At 40.2% G+C, this 19,293-nt stretch overlaps 1 protein-coding gene across 6 annotated transcripts in view; it reads left to right on the top strand.

The window, feature by feature from the left end:
• The window catches only part of SINHCAF (SIN3-HDAC complex associated factor), a 35,152-nt gene extending 16,264 nt beyond the window's left edge, over window positions 1-18,888 (top strand). For all 6 annotated transcript variants that reach the window (XM_066258047.1, XM_066258050.1, XM_066258045.1 and 3 more), the window contains exons 4-6: window positions 1,439-1,565; window positions 11,292-11,442; window positions 16,809-18,888. In XM_066258047.1, coding sequence (XP_066114144.1) covers window positions 1,439-1,565; window positions 11,292-11,442; window positions 16,809-16,968 — 438 coding nt within the window. In that variant the 3' untranslated portion in view covers window positions 16,969-18,888. The remainder of the gene's footprint in view (window positions 1-1,438; window positions 1,566-11,291; window positions 11,443-16,808) is intronic.
• Window positions 18,889-19,293: the final 405 nt, after the last annotated feature.

The following is a 19,293-nucleotide window of genomic DNA, read 5'->3' as shown; positions in this document are numbered from 1 at the left end:
GCATATAGGTTTTTGAATCAGAACTGGGTTTGAATCTGGCCCTTCTCACCTACCTACATAGTTGCGAACTTCGGGGTAAGTTACATTCACTTATAGAGCATAAAGATAATCGCTTTCTCAGAGCTGTTGTGAGAACTGAATGAGAAAAAGTATAACACAGTAGGCACTCAGTTAGATGGAAGCCGTTGTTATTCTCTGTAATTCAATCTAGTTGAGATACAACTGGTATATAAATGTGCATTCTTCTGACCTTTAACTTTATAATGTCGCTAGAATTCTTCAAAAAATATTTTTGATTACCGTAACACCACTAAGTCTTATTTCATTTTTCTGGGTGCTAGCTTTCAGATTTATGACACCTATACAACATATTTGTTTTTTACTTTTTTTAAATTAATTTTAACTTATTGTATTAACATGGATTCAATACAAACATATTTGTTTTTAAGCAGGTATTTATTCTTTACCTTTCTTTCCTACACTTGCCTTATACTGTCCTTTGGTAATTTACATTGTTATGAGAGGTTTCTGTCGATCCTGTTAACTTATAAAAAAAAAAAGATGTTTTGTTTTTTTTTAAATACCTAATTTGGAGAAGATCTAAATTATGATTTGGAAGGTGATGGCAACCGTTCTATATCAGGGGAGAAATCTGCAAGGAGTAAATATAAATGAATGCATGAGAAGTGGCACATACAGGGCTGAACCAACAGCTGTGCTAGATGGGGGGGGTACATGCCATTGTCCGCAGGTGACCGATTCAGGCATTAAGGGTGTGTAGTGAAAAGAGCTGAAAGCATAGGTCCCAACGCCTTGAATTGAGGCTTGGCCCCCTCCCCTTGCCCATTTTATTAGCTTAGTGAAATAAGGCAAAGTAAATCATTCATTTCTCTTTTTTCCTTTACCCTATAATGGGAGCAACAAAAATAGCCCCCATACTGCTTTGTGGTGAAGGTTAAATCAAAAGTATATGAAAAGTTTTTGTAAACTGCGAAACATGCTGTTAGAAATGTTAGCTGTTGGATTTGCTCTTTCTTAACCTACTTGGGTCATCCTCACCATATTTAAATCTATTTAAAGTTTTGGTCCAGCAGACTCCTGCTCTTACCTACTTCAAAGAAAACTCCATCATATAAACTATTCTTTTTAAAATTTCTCTTTCCTTGATATGCTTTATTTTTTGTTTTACTTATTTTTTAGTTAGTTTTCATTCAGTATTATTTTGTATTAGTTTCAGATGTACGACATAGTGGTTAAACTATTCTTTAATTCTATATAAAGATTAGAGAAAAAAAAGAGTACACACGGGCTCTCAAACACTCCAGTAGAAAATTGTGGTCCTCAAATTGGGCTCCTTCAAATTGGCATTTGTTTGAACCAAAGGAGTACAGAGGTGTCATTTTTTAAATGGTATTAAATATTCAGTATTTTCTTCCAGGTGGTAGATGCAAGGGCAGGACCCAGTCTAAAGACTACATTGAAACCAAAGAAAGTGAAAACTCTATCTGGAAACAGGATAAAAAGCAACCAGATCAACAAATTGCAGAAGGAATTTAAACGTCACAGTAAGTTTGATACGAAAACACAAGTACTTAAGAATAGTTGTTTAATTTTTATTTTTGCCTTGGGGTGACATATGCTATGTGTGAGCCATTTTATCTTTCATTGGTTTTTTTTTTTTTTTTTTTAAGAAAAGGAGTGTTGGAAGGGATCGTTGACTTGGTAGCCATATTATTTTTGTGCAATCTTAGAACATTGTTCTTGATTTTGATGTCATAAAAGTTCTTTCACTAGCTAGCTCCTTCTTCAAATTGTGCTGAGACCACTTTGATGTCTTTATTGACATCTTAAATTTCTAGAAGACACCATTTTTCAAGCTTGTTTACTTGATATTTTATGCATAAGGATGTTCAGTCCTGGAGATGTGCAGAAAGGTACATTAATAATTAGTGGATTATCTGAGACCAAAGTGCAGGAAAGTAACTTTAGAAATTATAACTCACTTACTGCATGCAGTAAAGCCAGCCTCAGGACTTTGAAGTTTAGGGGGGCAGTGTGTGTTGTGTGGGTTGATAGAATGGCAGAAGAATGACAAATTAATATCTGGTTCTTTTTTTTAAGATTTTATTTATTCATTATGGGGGGGGAGAGAAAGAGAGAGAGAGAAGAGGGGAGGAGCAGAAAGCATCAACTCCCATATGTGCCTTGACCAGGCAAGCCCAGGGTTTTGAACCGGCAACCTCAGCATTTCCAGGTTGACACTTTATCCACTGCGCCACCACAGGTCAGGCTAATATCTGGTTCTTAAACTCTTACAGGAAGTTGTCATTGTGAGTAGGGAACCTATAGTGGTACTACTTTTTTTTTATTCAGTGAGAGGAGGGGAGGCAGAGAGACAGACTCCCACATGTCCCCTAATCAGGATTCTCTGCCCATTTGGGGCATTGCTCTGCCCATCGCCCTGTTGCTCAGTGACTGAGCTTTTCTTAGCACCTGAGGTGGAGGTCATGGAGCCATCCTCAGCACCCAGGGCCAACTCGCTCCAATTGAGCCATGTCGGCAGGAGGGGAAAAGAGAGAGTGAGAAAGAAGTGAAAGGGGAAGGGGTGGGGAAGCAGATGGGGGCTTTTCTTGTGTGCCCTGGCCAGGAATCAAACCCGGGACTCCATATGCTGGGCCGACGCTCTACTGCTGAGCCAAAGGGCCAGGGCCTATAGTGGTACTTCTGTATTTGGGAATGTAGATTTAAGATTTTGAGAAGGAAATACAGTGCATATGATGTTATTATGTAATATTTGTATCATACTCTTTGGGTTGGGAAGGTCAGAGGCAGCTCTACTGAATCAAACCTATTAGTGTTTCTGCAGTGGAACTTTATTCACATAGGTAGAATAAATATTCACGCAGTGTTCATGTAAGTGGAATAAATAAACTGTAAATAGGCTAGTCAGTTTTGTAGATATGGATTGTGGACCTGTATTGGAGTTTTCAGAATTAAAAAAAAAATCTGTAAGACCCTGTTCGACAAAATATTATCAATTCATGCTTGTTTTGGGACACTGGGAAAAGACAGTTAAATTTACTGATCAGGTCGACTGAGAGAGGAAGGATAACCATCATCTTGTGAGCACTGTGGTATAACTGCCCAGCACTCTACATGCATAATTATCTCAATGATTCCTGTTTTAGAGATTAGCACTAGAAGTACAGAATGGTGACCCAGGTCACTCAGTTAGTGGTAGAGATGAATTTGACCTCCTGTTTGTCTAACTCGAGAGCCTTGTGCTCCTTCTCTACCATCCTGCTGTTTGGCACAGTATTACCAATACTTCAGAACGCTAGGATCTGTCCAGGTCTGCGGCTCGCCGGTACTCAAGTAAGTAGGTGTTACCGCTTCATAGGTTTACAGTTGCAAGTATGCTAAACGATTCTTGTATTATTATTTATTATTTTATTCTTTTCTCTATCTGTAATAAAATGTATTAGAGTGCTATTAGAAAAGTCTAAAATGCCTTCTTGGTGAAGGCTGCTCATGAGCTTTGAGAAACACGGAATGAGAAATAAACCTCCGTCACATGCATTTCCTCTCACCATCAATACTGTGTTAAAATAGCTGTGGTGTTTTTGGTATTTAGAATTTTCATAAGAACAGCATAATAAATATTTTTAGGACAATTTAGGATCAGCTCAAAACACACATTTAATTACAGCATTTAAGAGACTTATCCTTTGAAACCTGCACCAAGTTAGGAAAACCAACATTTATCCAGTCCTGCAGGTACAGTTTTAACATCTACGTTAAGAATTACATACTTGAGGACATAGGTTGGCCTTGGCAGCTGAGTTCCAGAATTACCACTTAAAATTTAAAATGCGAGTCTACAGTTTTTTTCAGAAAGCATTCCCCCTTTTTTATATATACTGTCACAGGTGACTTATCCATTTACTATAATATTGTAGTAAGTAAACACTACTTTGCCATTTTGAAGAAAAAAAACTGATCAGACAAAGAAGATATAATGTAGTTTTGGAAGACGACACATTCTTTCACTATATACAATGTATAATAGAACGAGGAACACACTGAATGGAGGTAACATACAATGATTTGGTTGGAGAAATGTTTATGTAGTTTCCGCTGCATCATAATTCTGTGTCAGCATTTACATTTTGGGACCTATAAAGGACGAAAAGAGCATTTATTTAATGCGTACACAGTTGAGATGCCTGAATGTATAAATATATAGCTACCACTGGATGTTAACATAGAATTTACAAAAACATAAAAAATTAATAAAGAAGACTGACCTATATAACCTAAGTGTAAGGATAGACATTATTTTTTAAAAGCCTTTTGAGGACTACAAAGTAAAAGCAGATCACTACATAGAAACCTAGTGAATACATTTTGCCTGTGCATGAAAACTACCATTTAACAGTTTCACCCCATTCACAATGGAATCAGTAATAATGCTTTTTTATGAGGTTGCTATACATCTTTATTTCCATTTCTATCACACATTACTCCCTCCAGATAAACCGTTAAACACCAAATTTTTGGCTCATAAATGTGGCACCTTTGAAAAGGGCAGTTTCCACTCAGTCCAGTGTGGTGGCATTATTCCACGCTAGGTTCTTTCAAAATCTTTGCTTTGAAGATGAAGTCTTTATATCAAAAGGTGTGGTGGCAGCAAGAAAAAATGAAATTGTATAGAAGAGGAGATATTTGGCTCATGGCAATTAAAAAGAAAAAGGCAACCTAGGGTATGTTACTAGCCAGATACTTGAGTCATTAGTGAATGTGTGAAGAGAATGAAGCTAATCCTGTATGACTGAGTGGGACCAGATCATTATCATTGCACTCCATCCATTCTTTTTTTTTTTTTTTTTTTTTTTTTTTATTTTTCTGAAGCTGGAAACAGGGAGAGACAGTCAGGCAGACTCCCACATGCGCCCGACCGGGATCCACCCGGCACGCCCACCAGGGGCGACGCTCTGCCCACCAGGGGGCGATGCTCTGCCCATCCTGGGCGTCGCCATGTTGCGACCCTCCTGGGTGTCGCCATGTTGCGACCAGAGCCACTCTAGCGCCTGAGGCAGAGGCCACAGAGCCATCCCCAGCGCCCGGGCCATCTTTGCTCCAATGGAGCCTTGGCTGCGGGAGGGGAAGAGAGAGACAGAGAGGAAGGCGCCGCGGAGGGGTGGAGAAGCAAATGGGCGCTTCTCCTATGTGCCCTGGCCGGGAATCAAACCCAGGTCCTCCGCACGCTAGGCCGACGCTCTACCGCTGAGCCAACCGGCCAGGGCCCATCCATTCTTCACGTCAAATACTCTAAGCCAATAGGAAAGAAGAGTTATATTTAGAGACAATTAGGACTAGCTGATACTTAACATTTTCAACAATTAACTGGATTTAGTACAGTCATTTTCTTTACTCACAGTGTTTCATGAGGCCTTTCCCATCAATCTTAAGTGTTTAACAAATGTTAAGTTCGAAAATGGTATGAAAAGAGAACCCATTTGTTTTTGCTTGGAAAGATACAAAATGTAGAAGTTTCTCAATGGGAAAAAGCTCGACTTGCTTCTTCCCACCACCTCTGCCACACACGATTTCCCAAAGACCTCACTTGGAAGCTCGTTCTCCATGGCTTCACTCAGGAATGGAAACTGAAGAGCTAACAGTGGAGCTCAAGGACATCTGGGGTTAAAAATGCAAGAAAATATTTACCTATAAGCAGTGGTCTAAATACTCAAAATTCATGTTAATGAGTTCAATTACTGCATATGAGATTTGCGTTGATGAGGAGGGCTTTGGGCTTACCATACTATCCCACAAATCATTGCTCTTTTGAGACTTTGGGGACTTTTACTGTTTAATATTGTATTATTTTCTATACGAACAACTGTAAACTTACCTCACCCTGTATTTAATCTTTAGCTAAAATATTTTAATACATTTATAGTAAAACATTTTGGTAACATTAGATTGGAGTGTTTTAATGATACATATTCCTTTCTTCACCGGCTATTTCCAAGAGGAAAAAAGACTAACTTTAACTGCACCCTCCATTTTCACTAGATGTCTTTTTTTTAAATTTTTTTTTATTTAGTGAGAGGAAGGGAGGCAGAGACAGACTCCCACAGGTGCCCCCACCAGGATCCGCCTGTCAAGCCCATTAGGGGGTGATGCTCTCCCCATCTGGGGAGCAGCTGTGCTGCAACTGGAGCCATTTTTTTTAGCGCCTGAGGCAGAGGCCATAGAGCCATCCTCAGAGCCTGGGGCAGTTGAGCAATGGCTATAGGAGCAGAGGAGGAGGAGAAGAGAGAGAGGGAGAGAGAGATAAAGAGAGAGAAAAGTGAGAGAGGAAGGGGTGGAGAAGCAGATGGTCGCTTCTGTGCGCTGACTGGGAATCAAACCCCGGACAGCCGCACGTGGCGCCTACACTGTACCACTGAACCACCTGGCCAGGGCCTTCACTAGAGGTTTTTAATAAACTTTGGGAAATAGTAATTTTCTTATACCACATGAAGGTTAGAGGAATTAATTATTCATGCATATATTCCTAGCTCATCCCTTTAATTATAGGGAAAGTGATAATGTGACTAATTTTTGCCATACTTAAGGGACTGTGTCCTGCATAGTTTTAGATTTTTTAACGATAAAGCTGTGTTGAGTGGTTGGAGACGGAAACAGGTCCTTTTGAAAAGGCAGGGTGTGTGGGTTTGGGGGATTCAGACTTAAACAGGGTTTCCCCAGGTGTGTTGTGAATTGCTAGCACCTGTGTGCAAATTCACCAGTTTTGAGATACTTGAGTGTTTACACACCATCTTGGAAATGGTTTCCTTGCCTCTGGTTATGCCTTTGCTTCCATGCATCTTGCCCATACCTGCATTTCTCTCCCTGAGACGTTCTTTCCAAAGGCATTGGACCTAGAGCTTGAAATCTGGATTTGAGTTACTGCCTGTGACATAAATATGTCACCCTGGTGTCGCTTAACATTGATTTAACCACAATTTCCGAATCAGAGAAGCAGGGGAAAATCAAGTGAAAAGGGTTTTTATTTTTTATTAATTTTTTTTTATTAAGTGAGAGGAGGGGCGGCAGAGATGGACCCCTGTGTGCGCCCCAACCAGGATCTACCTGGCAAGCCCACTAGAGGTGATGTTCTGCTCATGTAGGGCATTGCTCTATTGCCCAGCAACTGAGCTCTTAGCACCTGAGGCAGAGGCCATGGAGTCATCCTCAGTGTCTGGGGCCAGCTCGCTCCAGTTGAGCCATGGCTGCAGAAGGGGGGGGGGGAGAAAGAGAGAGAAGCAAGAGGGGGAGGGGTAGAGAAGCAGATGGGTGCTTCTCCTGTGTGCCCTGACCGAGAATTGAACCCAGAACATCCACACGCCAGGCTGATGCTCTACCGCTGAGCCACCTGGCCAGGGCCAAAAGAGTTTTTATTTTTTAAAACAAATTTCTATACAACAAATTGTTAGCTATATATTTTTTGTCATTCTTCTTCCTAAAATCTGCAATGATTTCTGAAGTTGCTATAGAGTAAAGTTGAGAATTTCTGTCAAGCCTTTGGAGTTCTTATTTTATAAGAATATTTGGGCCTGACCAGGTGGTGGCGCAGTGGATAGAGCGTCGGACTGGGATGTGGAGGGACCCAGGTTCGAGACCCCAAGGTTGCCAGCTTGATCGCGGGCTCATCTGACTTGAACAAAGAGCTCACCAGCTTGGACCCAAGGTCGCTGGCTCAGCAGGGGGTTGCTCAGTCTGCTGAAGGCCCGCGGTCATGGCACATATGAGAAAGCAATCAATGAGCGGCTAAGGTGTTGGCAATGAAAGGCTGATGATTGATGCTTCTCATCTCTCTCCGTTCCTGTCTGTCTGTCCCTATCTATCCCTCTCTCTGACTCTCTCTCTATCCCTGTAAAAAAATAAATAAATTTAAAAACAAACAAACAATATTTGGGCTGAGTCAGCTGCCCTCGTATACATAGTGTGTTCTGCTTTCACAGTTTTGCTCATTGTACCTAGCTACTTCATGCCATGCTGTCTAATGACTCCTCTGTGCCTTTCCAAATTCTATTTTTAAAATTGCAGTTTTTGGAAGAATTTCCAGACATCATTCTAGAAAAGAGTTTTCTTACTAATTGCTTGTATATAATTAAGTTGTATCCTAGTATCCCAGGTAATATTGTAGATTAAACCATATGAAATTGCTATTTTTATAGGTATAAAATGGCCAAATAATTGCAAGTTTGAATGGTTCATAGACATTAAGCAGTTTCTAGGGTAGTAAGTTTTCTTCAGCAGTATGGAGCTGTCTGCTGCTATCTATATTTTGAGAACATTCCAGTAGTCTTACTTCTTTAAAGTCTGCTATTCTTGAGGATTGTGTGTGTGTGTGTGTGTGTGTGTGTGTGGAGTTAGGCTATCCAGAGATTAATAATGAATAAACAATTAGAACACAAATGGTGCTTTTCTTTGTTTTAGACACCTAATTTTATGTAAACTTTACTTGTGAGTTCTATTGAAAAATATTTTCTTTAGTCTTTTTGTTTTTTTGTTTTTTTTTTGCATTGAGGGTATGACACAGGGTTTGATGTCTAGTAGATGCTTAATAAATATTTGATTAGTTCTCTGAATTGAAGGATTGCTCTATCCTCCCGGAGGGATAGTCTAATTTAGCTGAAGGTAAGATGTGTGGTCAGCCCAGTCTCTTGTGGATAGGAAGCAGTATAATGCCTAATAGTGAAAATAGTAAACTGATTATTAACCAAAAGATTTGCTTTCTGGCTTGGAAATTTATATGAAGTCTTCTAAGGGCAAAAATACTAAATTGTATTTAGCTTATATCTGATTAATTGCCTTTATTCTCTTAAATCAAGATCTATTGTAAGGTGTCATTTTCCTTTGTCTTTAATTTTCTGAAGGTTAATTATGTGCCTTGGCTTTTATTTCTTTGGGTATATTCTGTTGGGGGTGTGCTCAGCTTCTGGAATCTATAGGTTTATGTCTGTTGCCAAATTTGGCAAGTTTTCAGCCATTATATTCCTTTGAGTACTTCTGCACCTCCATCCACCCTCTTTGCTTTTCTCCCAGGACTACAGTGACAGGAATGCAGGTTTTTTCCTTAGCGTCCTGCAGGTCTCTGCAGCTCTATTCATTTGTTTTCTCTGTGTTGCTCAGGTTGGGTGATTTCTGTTGTTTGTTCTTCCGGTTCACTGATTGTCTCCTCTGTCCTCTTCATTCTGCTGTTGAGCCCATCCACTGAGATTTTTATTTCATTTATCATATTTTTTCAGTTCTAATTTCCATTCCATTTGATTTTTCTTTATAGTTTCTTTTTCTTATTTTAACTGAGACATCATATTTGCCAAGACTGTGTTTTTGTTTGTTTCAAGCACATTCTTAACGGCTTATTGGAGCATTTTTGTCTTGTCTACTTTAAAATTTTCATCAGATAATTTTGTCATCTCTGTCACTTGGGTGTTAACATCTACTTGCCTTTTCATTCAGTTTGAGATATTCCAGGTACTGGATATGATATGATTTTTGATTGACACCTGGATATTTTAGAGATATGTTTTTGAGACTGGATTTTATTTAAAACCTGCTTTAACTGGCTTTTTTTTTTTTTTTTAATTTTTTTTTTTTAATTTTTTTAATTAATTTTAGAGAGGAGAGAGAAAGGGAGAGAGACAGAGAGGGAGAGAGAGAGGAGAGAGAGACAGAGAGAGAAGGTGGGGGGGAGCTGGAAGCATCAACTCCCATATGTGCCTTGACCAGGCAAGCCCAGGGTTTCGAACCGGCGACCTCAGCATTTCCAGGTCGACGCTTTATCCACTGCGCCACCACAGGTCAGGCCTAACTGGCTTTTTTTGACACTGCTCCAGCAGGGGCTGTGGGGGAGGAGCGCCACTTTGTTATTGCCAGGTGGTATTACAAGTCAAGTTCTCTACCTCCAGTGACCTCTGAGATGGGAGGAGCTCCCCCTTGCTGCTATGTGGGGGTGGGAATTAAGGTTCCCATATGGTTGGGTGGCCCTGTTTTAGGTAGGTCATAGTGAAAGTCCTAATTCTTCAATCGGCATGCTGACACCACACTGGTGGAGGTGTTCGGGTGCTCTGTGACAGTCTCATGAAGATGGAAAGCTAGGCTCCCCACTTGGCCTTTGCTTAGGTGGGTAGGGCTGGGGCCCAGTATTTTCCTGTGGGGTGCCAGGAGTAGAGTAGTTTGTCTAATAAAAGTTCCTGTCTTGCTAGACTGCTCCTTTCCTGGTCCTTTGGCTAGAGAAAGCAAGTTTTTGTTGACATTTTTCCTTTTCAAAATTTATTGATTGATTATAGAGAGAAAGAGAGAGGGAGGGAGAAAGAGAGAGAAGGGGGAAGCATTCATTTTGTTATTCTATGTATTCTACTTCATTGGCTGCTTCCCATATGTGCCCTGACTGAGAATCGAACCCGTAACCATGTCATTTTAGGACGATGCTCCAACAAACTGAGCTAACCTGCCAGGTTTTTTTGTTTTGTTTTGTTTTGTTTTTTGTTTTTCTTGTTTTTTTTTTCCTGAAGCTGGAAAGGGGGAGAGACAGAGACTTCTGGGATCCATCCGGCACGCCCACCCAGGGGGCGACGCTCTGCCCATTCTGGGCGTCGCTATGTTGCAACCAGAGCCACTCTAGCGCCTGAGGCAGAGGCCACAGAGCCATCCCCAGCGCCCGGGCCATCTTTGCTCCAATGGAGCCTCGGCTGTGGGAGGGGAAGAGAGAGACAGAGAGGAAGGAGAGGGGGAGGGGTGGAGAAGCAGATGGGCGCTTCTCCTATGTGCCCTGGCCAGGAATCGAACCCAGGACTTCTGCATGCCAGGCCGACGCTCTACCACTGAGCCAACTGGCCAGGGCCCTGCCAGGTTTTTTTATTTCTTCTTTTAAATGTCTTTATCCATAGATATTTCTGGGTTAGCAATTTATAAGGCAAAATAAAGCCCACAAAGACTTGGGAACTCGCCCCCATGACCTTCCATGGGTCTTAAGACATGTAACACTTGGGGCTTTTAGTTGTACTTCTTAAAACAGGGAGAATAGGGGAAAGTATGTCTACTCTTATCTTCCTGGAAGCTTAAGTTCTTGTTTTCTTTTAGAAACAATTTAGTACAAATATCTTCAAGTATCAGTAGTGAAGAGAAAATAAATTCTTTTTTTTTTTTTTAACTCATTCACAGTGTTCTATGCTGAGGCCTAGTTGCAGTTGCACATAATTAAATTATATATATTTCTTTTACCTTTATTGCAGATTCTGATGCTCACAGTACCACCTCAAGTGCCTCCCCAGCTCAGTCTCCATGCTATAGTAACCAGTCAGATGACGGCTCAGATACAGAGATGGCTTCGGGCTCTAACAGAACGCCAGTTTTTTCCTTTTTAGATCTCACATACTGGAAAAGGTAAAAGCAATAGAAAAATACCTCTCTAACCAACAAAACTTCTTAATTACAGGCAACAGTTTCCCACTTCCTGAGCAGTTAAATGGCGTTTGGCAAATGACTGTTAGCATGCATGATTGGAGGTGGATTAAGCAAGAATTGAGCTGAGGGTTGGGATTTTGTGTTTTTCTATTTAAAATGATTTGAAATGAATATTATGTGAGGGAACCTAAATTTCCTGTAATGGAGGTGACTTAGTATGAGTAGACTCAGAATGAATATTCTGACCTAATTTATGCACCGACAAAAGTAAAAGGGCTAGAAATACATATTTCCTTTTTTTTTTTTTTTTTTTTAACAGGGACAGAGAGAGAGTCAGAGAGAGGGATAGACAGGGACAGACAGACAGGAAGGGAGAGAGATGAGAAGCATCAATTATCAGTTTTTCATTGCAACACCTTAGTTGTTCACTGATTGCTTTCCCATATGTGCCTTGACCGCGGGCCTTCAGCAGACCGAGTAACCCCTTGCTCGAGCCAGCAACCCTGGGTCCAAGCTGGTGAGCTCTTTGCTCAAGCCAGATGAGCCTGCACTCAAGCTGGCGACCTCAGAGTCTCGAACCTGGGTCCTCTGCATCCTAGTCCGACACTGTATCCACTGCGCCACCGCCTGGTCAGGCAAGAAATACATATTTTCAGTTCACTAAAAATGACATTGATAAGTGCGCAAGTTAATAAGGTATAAACAGAGGTCAATTCTAAGTAAATGTGGGATCCCCTAAGTCAAAAAGATAATAGGCTAGAAAAGAGAAAAAATTAAAAGAAAAAGTGGTTAAGGATTTTCTAGGTCAGATTCAGGAAGACTTAACAAATTACCAGTTGTCTTATGGGTAAATAGAATTGACCCGTAGACATATCATAGTGAAACTACAGAACTTGAAAGACAAAACAGACTGTTAAGCAGTAAGAAAGACATTATTTGGGAAGGTACGCAAAGTTGAGTTCTCTGCATGAGTAAAGGAAGACAGAAAACAATAGATTATTTTCTTTGATGAGCCAACAGATAATGTCTCAACTTAGAATATTATGTATGTGTGTATATATACACATATCACAAAGTCCTTTTGTGAATGAGGGCATAAGATTTTACCTTTATTTTATTTATTTTTATTTTAGTGAGAGGAGGGGAGGCAGAGACAGACTCCTCCTGCATATGCCCAAACTGGGATCCACCCGGCAAGCCCACTAGGGGGTGATGCTTTGCCCATCTGGGGCCCTTGCTCGATGCAACCAGAGCCATTTTAGTGCCTGAGGCAGAAGCCATGGAGCCATTCTCAGCACCCGGGGCTAACTCATTCTAATCGAGCCATGGCTGCAGGATGGGAAGAGAGAGAAAGAGGGGGGGAGGGAGAGAAGGAGGTATGGAGAAGCAGATGTGCACTTCTCCTGTGTGCTCTGACTGGTAATTGAACCTGGGACATCACATGCCGGCTGATGCTTTACCACTGAGCCAGGCCACATAAGACTTTCTGACTGAAAAAAAACACCACAGAGTGGTTACCAAGTTGTGCAGCAAAGCAGGCAGAAAAAAAAGAGATCCCAGATGGAAATTCTGAGGAGAAATAAAGAAAGTAGCAAATATTAGATAAATTTAAACAAACATTGATTGCTTAAAATGACAACAGTTGTGAGATTAAAAAGTTAAAAAGAATTATGTGACAGTAATAACATAAGTAAAGGTAACAGAATTGATAGAGGTTAAAATGTATAAATGTATTGTATTGTTGAGAAAAATATATTGAATAGTTTTGGAACTTGATTAATTATGTAACCACCAAAAGAATCAGTAAAAAATAAGTACAAAGCTCCCAGAGCTGCCTGACCTGTGGTGGCACAGTGGATAAAGCCTTGGCCTGGAACGCTGATGTCACCTGTTCCAAGATCCTGGGCTTGCCTGGTCAAGGCACATACTGCTCCTCTCCCACTATCTTTCTCTCTCTTCTCTCTAAAAAAGGAATAAATAGCCTGACCATATGGTGGCGCAGTGGATAGAGCATCGGACTGGGACGCAGAGGACTCAAGTTTGAAACCTGAGGTCACTGGCTTGAGCACGAGGTTGCTGGCTTGAGTGTTGGATCATATACATGACTTTATGGTTGCTGGCTTGATGCCAGAGGTCGCTGGCTTGAGCAAGGGTCACTCGCTTTGCTGGAGGCCCCTAGTCAAGGCACATATGAGAAAACAATCAATGAACAGCTAAGGTGCTGCAATGAAGAATTGATGCCTCTTATCTCTCCCTTCCTGTCTGTCCCTATCTGTCTCTCTCTCTCTGTCTCTGTCACAGAAAAACAAATAAAAATGCAATAAATAAAATTATTAAAAAACCCCCAAAACTTCAAGAGCTAGAAGGGAAGATCACAGAATTTTAATAATTGCAAAACAGAGTAATAGAAAACCTACATATAGTTGTAAATTTTAAAAAATCATGGTTCTAAGAAGAAAGTATAAAATAAATTAGAAAATCTTCATCACTAAAAAATAACCGAAAAATGCCTACAAATCAAAACATGTGATAAGATGTTAAAGAGGCGGAAAGAGGAACAATGATCACCCTAATGCTTATAAAAGGAAGACTAAAAGTAAATGAAGGGTAGCATATCTAACTTTTAAAGGTTAATAAAGCCCAATATAAGGATAAATAAAAGCAAGAAATCCTGAAGATAACAAGTAGAAATAAATGGAGTAGGAAACCATTATGCAGTGGAAAGGACCAGTAAAACTAAGAACTGGTTTTTGAAAAAGACTAAAAAGAAATGACGAGATGAAGCGGATCAAGAAAAAGAGACGGGCCCCTGGCCGGTTGGCTCAGCGGTAGAGCGTCGGCCTGGCATGCAGGGGACCCGGGTTCGATTCCCGGCCAGGGCACATAGGAGAAGCGCCCATTTGCTTCTCCACCCCCCCCCTCTCTGTCTCTCTCTTCCCCTCCCGCAGCCAAGGCTCCATTGGAGCAAAGATGGCCCGGGCGCTGGGGATGGCTCCTTGGCCTCTGCCCCAGGCGCTAGAGTGGCTCTGGTCTCGGCAGAGCATCGCCCCCTGGTGGGCGTGCCAGGTGGATCCCGGTCTGGCGCATGCGGGAGTCTGTGTGACTGTCTCTCCCCATTTCCAGCTTCAGAAAAATACAAAAAAAGAAAAATAGAAAAAAAAAGAAAAAGAGACGGTACACATAGCATTTTGGATAAGGAAAGGGAGATTTAGCTATATAGCTAAAGCAGAAATTTGAAAGACAATAGACAATTATAAACAACTGCATGCCAGTGAATTTGAACATTTATGTGAAGTGCATACATTAGTAGGAAAGGACAGTTTACAAAAACTATCTCAAGAAAAAATAGAAAACCTGATTAGTCTCATCAAAATTATTCCAGTGGTTATAATTCTTTCCTCGAAAATACCCCAGACCAGATAAGCCAGTTCTACCAAACACTTCAGGAACAAATGATTCTAATCTTGCACTGACTTTTCCAGATTATGGAGAAAAGAGGGCATAGGCCTCAAGCATTCTGAGAGGCTAATGTAAGTTTGATATCAAAACATTAGATTATAGTAGGGATGTAGGATTGGTTTAAACATTAGAAAGTCAGCTAATATAATTTGCTACTGATATAATTTCCCCTAAATGAGGGGGGAAAATGCCTGTCATTTTAGTGGTACATTGAAGATGTTTGATAAATTTGAACATCCCATCAAGGTTTAAAATAAAACCTGTAGCAAAATTGTAATAGGGAACCCACTGATAAATAATTGGCATTCTTGAGTAAAGTTGAACGTTCCCATTCCTCTATCCCAGCAACATAACCTAGGAAAACCCTTTAGATATATATATATATCTATATATATATAGATATAGATATAGATATATATATATATACATTAATATGTACAGCTTTTTTTTTTTTTTTTTGTATTTTTCTGAAGCTGGAAACGGTGAGAGACAGTCAGACAGACTCCCTCATGTGCCCGACCGGGATCCACCCGGCACGCCCACCAGGGGGCGATGCTCTGCCCCTTCCGGGGCGTAGCTCTGTCGCTACCAGAGCCACTCTAGCGCCTGGGGCAGAGGCCAAGGAGCCATCCCCAGTGCCCGGGCCATCTTTGCTCCAATGGAGCCTCGCTGCGGGAGGGGAAGAGAGAGACAGAGAGGAAGGAGAGGGGGAGGGGTGGAGAAGCAGATGGGCGCTTCTCCTGTGTGCCCTGGCCGGGAATTGAACCTGGGACTTCTGCATGCCAGGCCGACGCTCTACCACTGAGCCAACCGGCCAGGGCCGTACAGCATGTTTTTAATAGCATAGTTGCCTCACGAAAAGGAGATATTGGTAAATTGTGGTATATTCACGTGGTGGAATGCTGTACATAAGTTAAAAAATAAAGCTTTATCTTCTCAGTGTCTCTCTGTCTATATCACAATAAATAAACAAAAAAATAAATTAATAGAAAAATAAAGCTTTACCTAGCAGTAAATATGAACCTCAGTTAATGCAGCATAGAGTGTGGTTCCATATTTCTATATTCCATAGATGCTATGCATAAAATCTGTGATCTGATTTTATATACAGGGTGGGGCAAAAGTAGATTTATAGTTGTACGTGAAGCAGTTTATGTTGTATTATATTATTACTAATCATTAATTTTCTACATGAACAACTCTAAACCTACTTTTGCCTTACCCTTTATCTGATTTTTTATATGCAATGATTTTATATATGAATGAGGTAACTAAGTATTATGTTTAGGGATGCAAACGTGAAACCATGAAGTATAGAATAAAAAGTTCTAACCCTAAACTTGAGGAGGAAAGACTGAGATTTGGGGTGGGATTGGAGACAGTCACAGGGATTTCACAGGAGGTAGTCAGTTTTTTTTCCTTAAAGATTATGTGATTTATGGATGTTTTGTATTGTCGTTTTTTGTGTGTGTGCCTTTATGTTTATGTCTTATATCTACTAAGTACTTAATTATAATAAAACGACCATCTAGATCAGCCTGTTTATGGTGGCTGTTTTCCTTCAAGCATTGGTGAGTTTTGGAGGAAACCGCTTACAACTTGGGCAGCAGCCTCTGAAACTGATGGCCGTCTCTCAGAATGCCTCCTCTCCCCTGACTCTGTGGTAAAATTCTGGCATGGAATTGCAGGGACCTGGGTGGTTCCCGATACCTAGCCAGTTGGGGTCATTCTGGGAGCTCTTTCATTTGGAATGCAGAAGTAGTCCTTTTGATCATGTACTTAGCTGTTAGGATGAAGTAGGTTTCTCTTTCTTTTTTACTTTTGTATTTCTGTTTTTCTGCCTTATTAATATATTTTGTTCTCTCCTTTTTTATTTTTTCTTTTAGACAGAAAATCTGCTGTGGGATTATCTATAAAGGCCGTTTTGGGGAAGTCCTCATCGACACACACCTGTTCAAGCCCTGCTGCAGCAACAAGAAGGCGGCCGCTGAGAAGCCCGCGGAGCCGGGGCCGGAGCCTCTGCCCATCTCCACTCAGGAGTGGTGACTGAGGTTTATGCAGAAGGGGAACAAAAAATGATTTAAATTTTAGAAAAGAAAAAAAAACCCCACAGCAACAAAATAACCCTCCAATTTTAAACTTGGATACCCGCTATTCTGCCAAAAGACAATTTCTATAATAGTTCTGAATGGGTGTTTTTTTTCCCTCCATTTCCACAAGTTCCACAAACTCTGAAGCCAGTGTCTAGCTTACTAAAAGAAAAAAAGACGTGTACATAATATTTAAGAGGCTGAGTATTTCATAGGAAAGCTGAATGCTGCTGTAAAGTGCTCTTTAAGTCTTTTTTCTTTTAAATCCCCTTCTAATGAATGAAACTAGGGGAATTTCAGGGGACAGAGATGGGATTTGTTGTATGATAAATGTATGTAGTTTTAGTCTTTCTATATTGAGAAGCAGTGGTTGGGGCATTTTTAAAGATGGCTGACTACACTTGTTTTTCCCTCATGATAATAAATTTGTCATAACTCAGTAACCTGGACTTGCCCCTTAGAGGTAGTTGTTAATAATTTTGAAATAGTAAGGTCTGGCCAAGGTTCTGATGATTCAAACCTGTACTACTGAATATTAAGCAGGACAGACTAAGCTCCCTGGTGCAAGTACTTTGAAGGAGTAATTTCTAAGTATACAAAGAGGTAACTGGACTGTATATGTTGTACCCTGTGTCACCTCCCTCATATTGATATTTGATGAAGATTTTAATTTATATGAAACTTCTAAAGCAGAATCAAAGCTCCTCTTGGGGAAATGTCAAGTCTTTAGGATAAGCAATCTTACTATGAATAGTACCAAAGCTTTACCACATGGTAGAGAACACACTATTAAAAATGTTAAATTATCTGAAAAATAAAATGGGCAAGCCTTTAGGACAGCATAAAAATGACAAAGGATAATGCTTCTTGGGGCCCATTTCCTAGAGGGCTTGCCGAGTGTGTAAATAATTGACTTTTGTTTGTGTTCTATGACTGGTGACTTCATTGAAAAACGACACAATTCAGTTTTAGCTCTGGATTACTTCAGTTGACCTTTGTGAAGGTTTTATCTGCGTAGAGTGGTTGTTTGACTTGTTTTAACCTATTGGGTTGTTGTTTCTTTCCTCACTATATTAAAGTAAAATTCTAAGAAAAGAAAAGAGGTGTGTTCATGCTGAGCAGGCTGGTTTTGGTTTGGCTTCTTGTAGTCAGGCGTTCTGAACATGGAGATGTTAGATGGTAAGTCCCGAACACAGGCCCTTCAATTCTAAAATCTTTATTGACAGCCTGTTACTTGAACCCAAACCAAAGTACTCTCATTATCTCTTTTCTCAAAGTTCAGGAAATACCAGTTCACATGCATCATAATGAGGGAGGGTCATTTGCCTACCTTATAATAAAATGACTCATTGTTTGTTTATGAAGCTGGATTTTAAAAAATTGAATAGCATAAATAACAGTAAGGAGTGAGCCACTTTTTTAAGGGCACCCTGTAGTTTTATAGTTCTTACTCTATAAAATTTTATATTGCTTTTGGAAGAAACTACCAGCCACCACGTGCACAGTGAGTTGGGCGGCTGTCCCACAGCTTTTCAGGTGTACGACAAGCATCTCGGCCATTATCACCTTCCTCCTGAGTTTATTTTGAAATGGTTCTTTTTTTTTTTCTTTTGTACATTTTGGCTGCAGTATTGGTGGTAGAATATACTATAATATGGATCATCTCAACTTCTGTATTTATTTATTTATTACTAGACTTCAACCACAGTCTTCTTTTTCCCCTTCCACCTCTCTTTGCCTGTAGGATGTACTGTATGTAGTCATGCACTTTGTATTAATATATTAGAAATCTACAAATCTGTTTTGTACTTTTTATACTGTTGGATACTTATAATCAAAACTTTACTAGGTTATTGAATAAATTTAGTCTTATTAGAAAACAAAAGAAGCTGTTTTGTGGCTTTGTTGGGAAGGTGTTCTTAGGTAAGGCTAAAGAACATTTCTGACCTTCAGAGATACAGTTGAAGCTCTTGGTATTACAAGCCATGAAGGAAAAAAGCCCTCTTTACTGAGAAATAAAGACTTTAAAATACACTTCAACTGATGTACACAACAATTAACCTCATGGATAAGATTATTTTAACAATGAAGAATCAAATATTTCCAGTGGGTTTTTTTGTTTTTAAGTACAGTTGTTATATAATACATTAGTTACATTAGTTCTAGGTGTACAGTATAATGATTTGACATTTTTATATCTTATCATGCCATCAGCCCATTAACTCAAGTAAACATCTGTCACTGTGCAAACTTACCACAATATTGACTGTACTCCCTTCCC

The sequence above is a fragment of the Saccopteryx bilineata genome, chromosome 2 (assembly GCF_036850765.1).
Source record: "Saccopteryx bilineata isolate mSacBil1 chromosome 2, mSacBil1_pri_phased_curated, whole genome shotgun sequence".
In the NCBI taxonomy this organism is placed as follows: domain Eukaryota; kingdom Metazoa; phylum Chordata; class Mammalia; order Chiroptera; family Emballonuridae; genus Saccopteryx; species Saccopteryx bilineata.
Note: the sequence above shows the minus strand (reverse complement) of the source record. Positions and strands in the feature narration are given on the sequence as shown.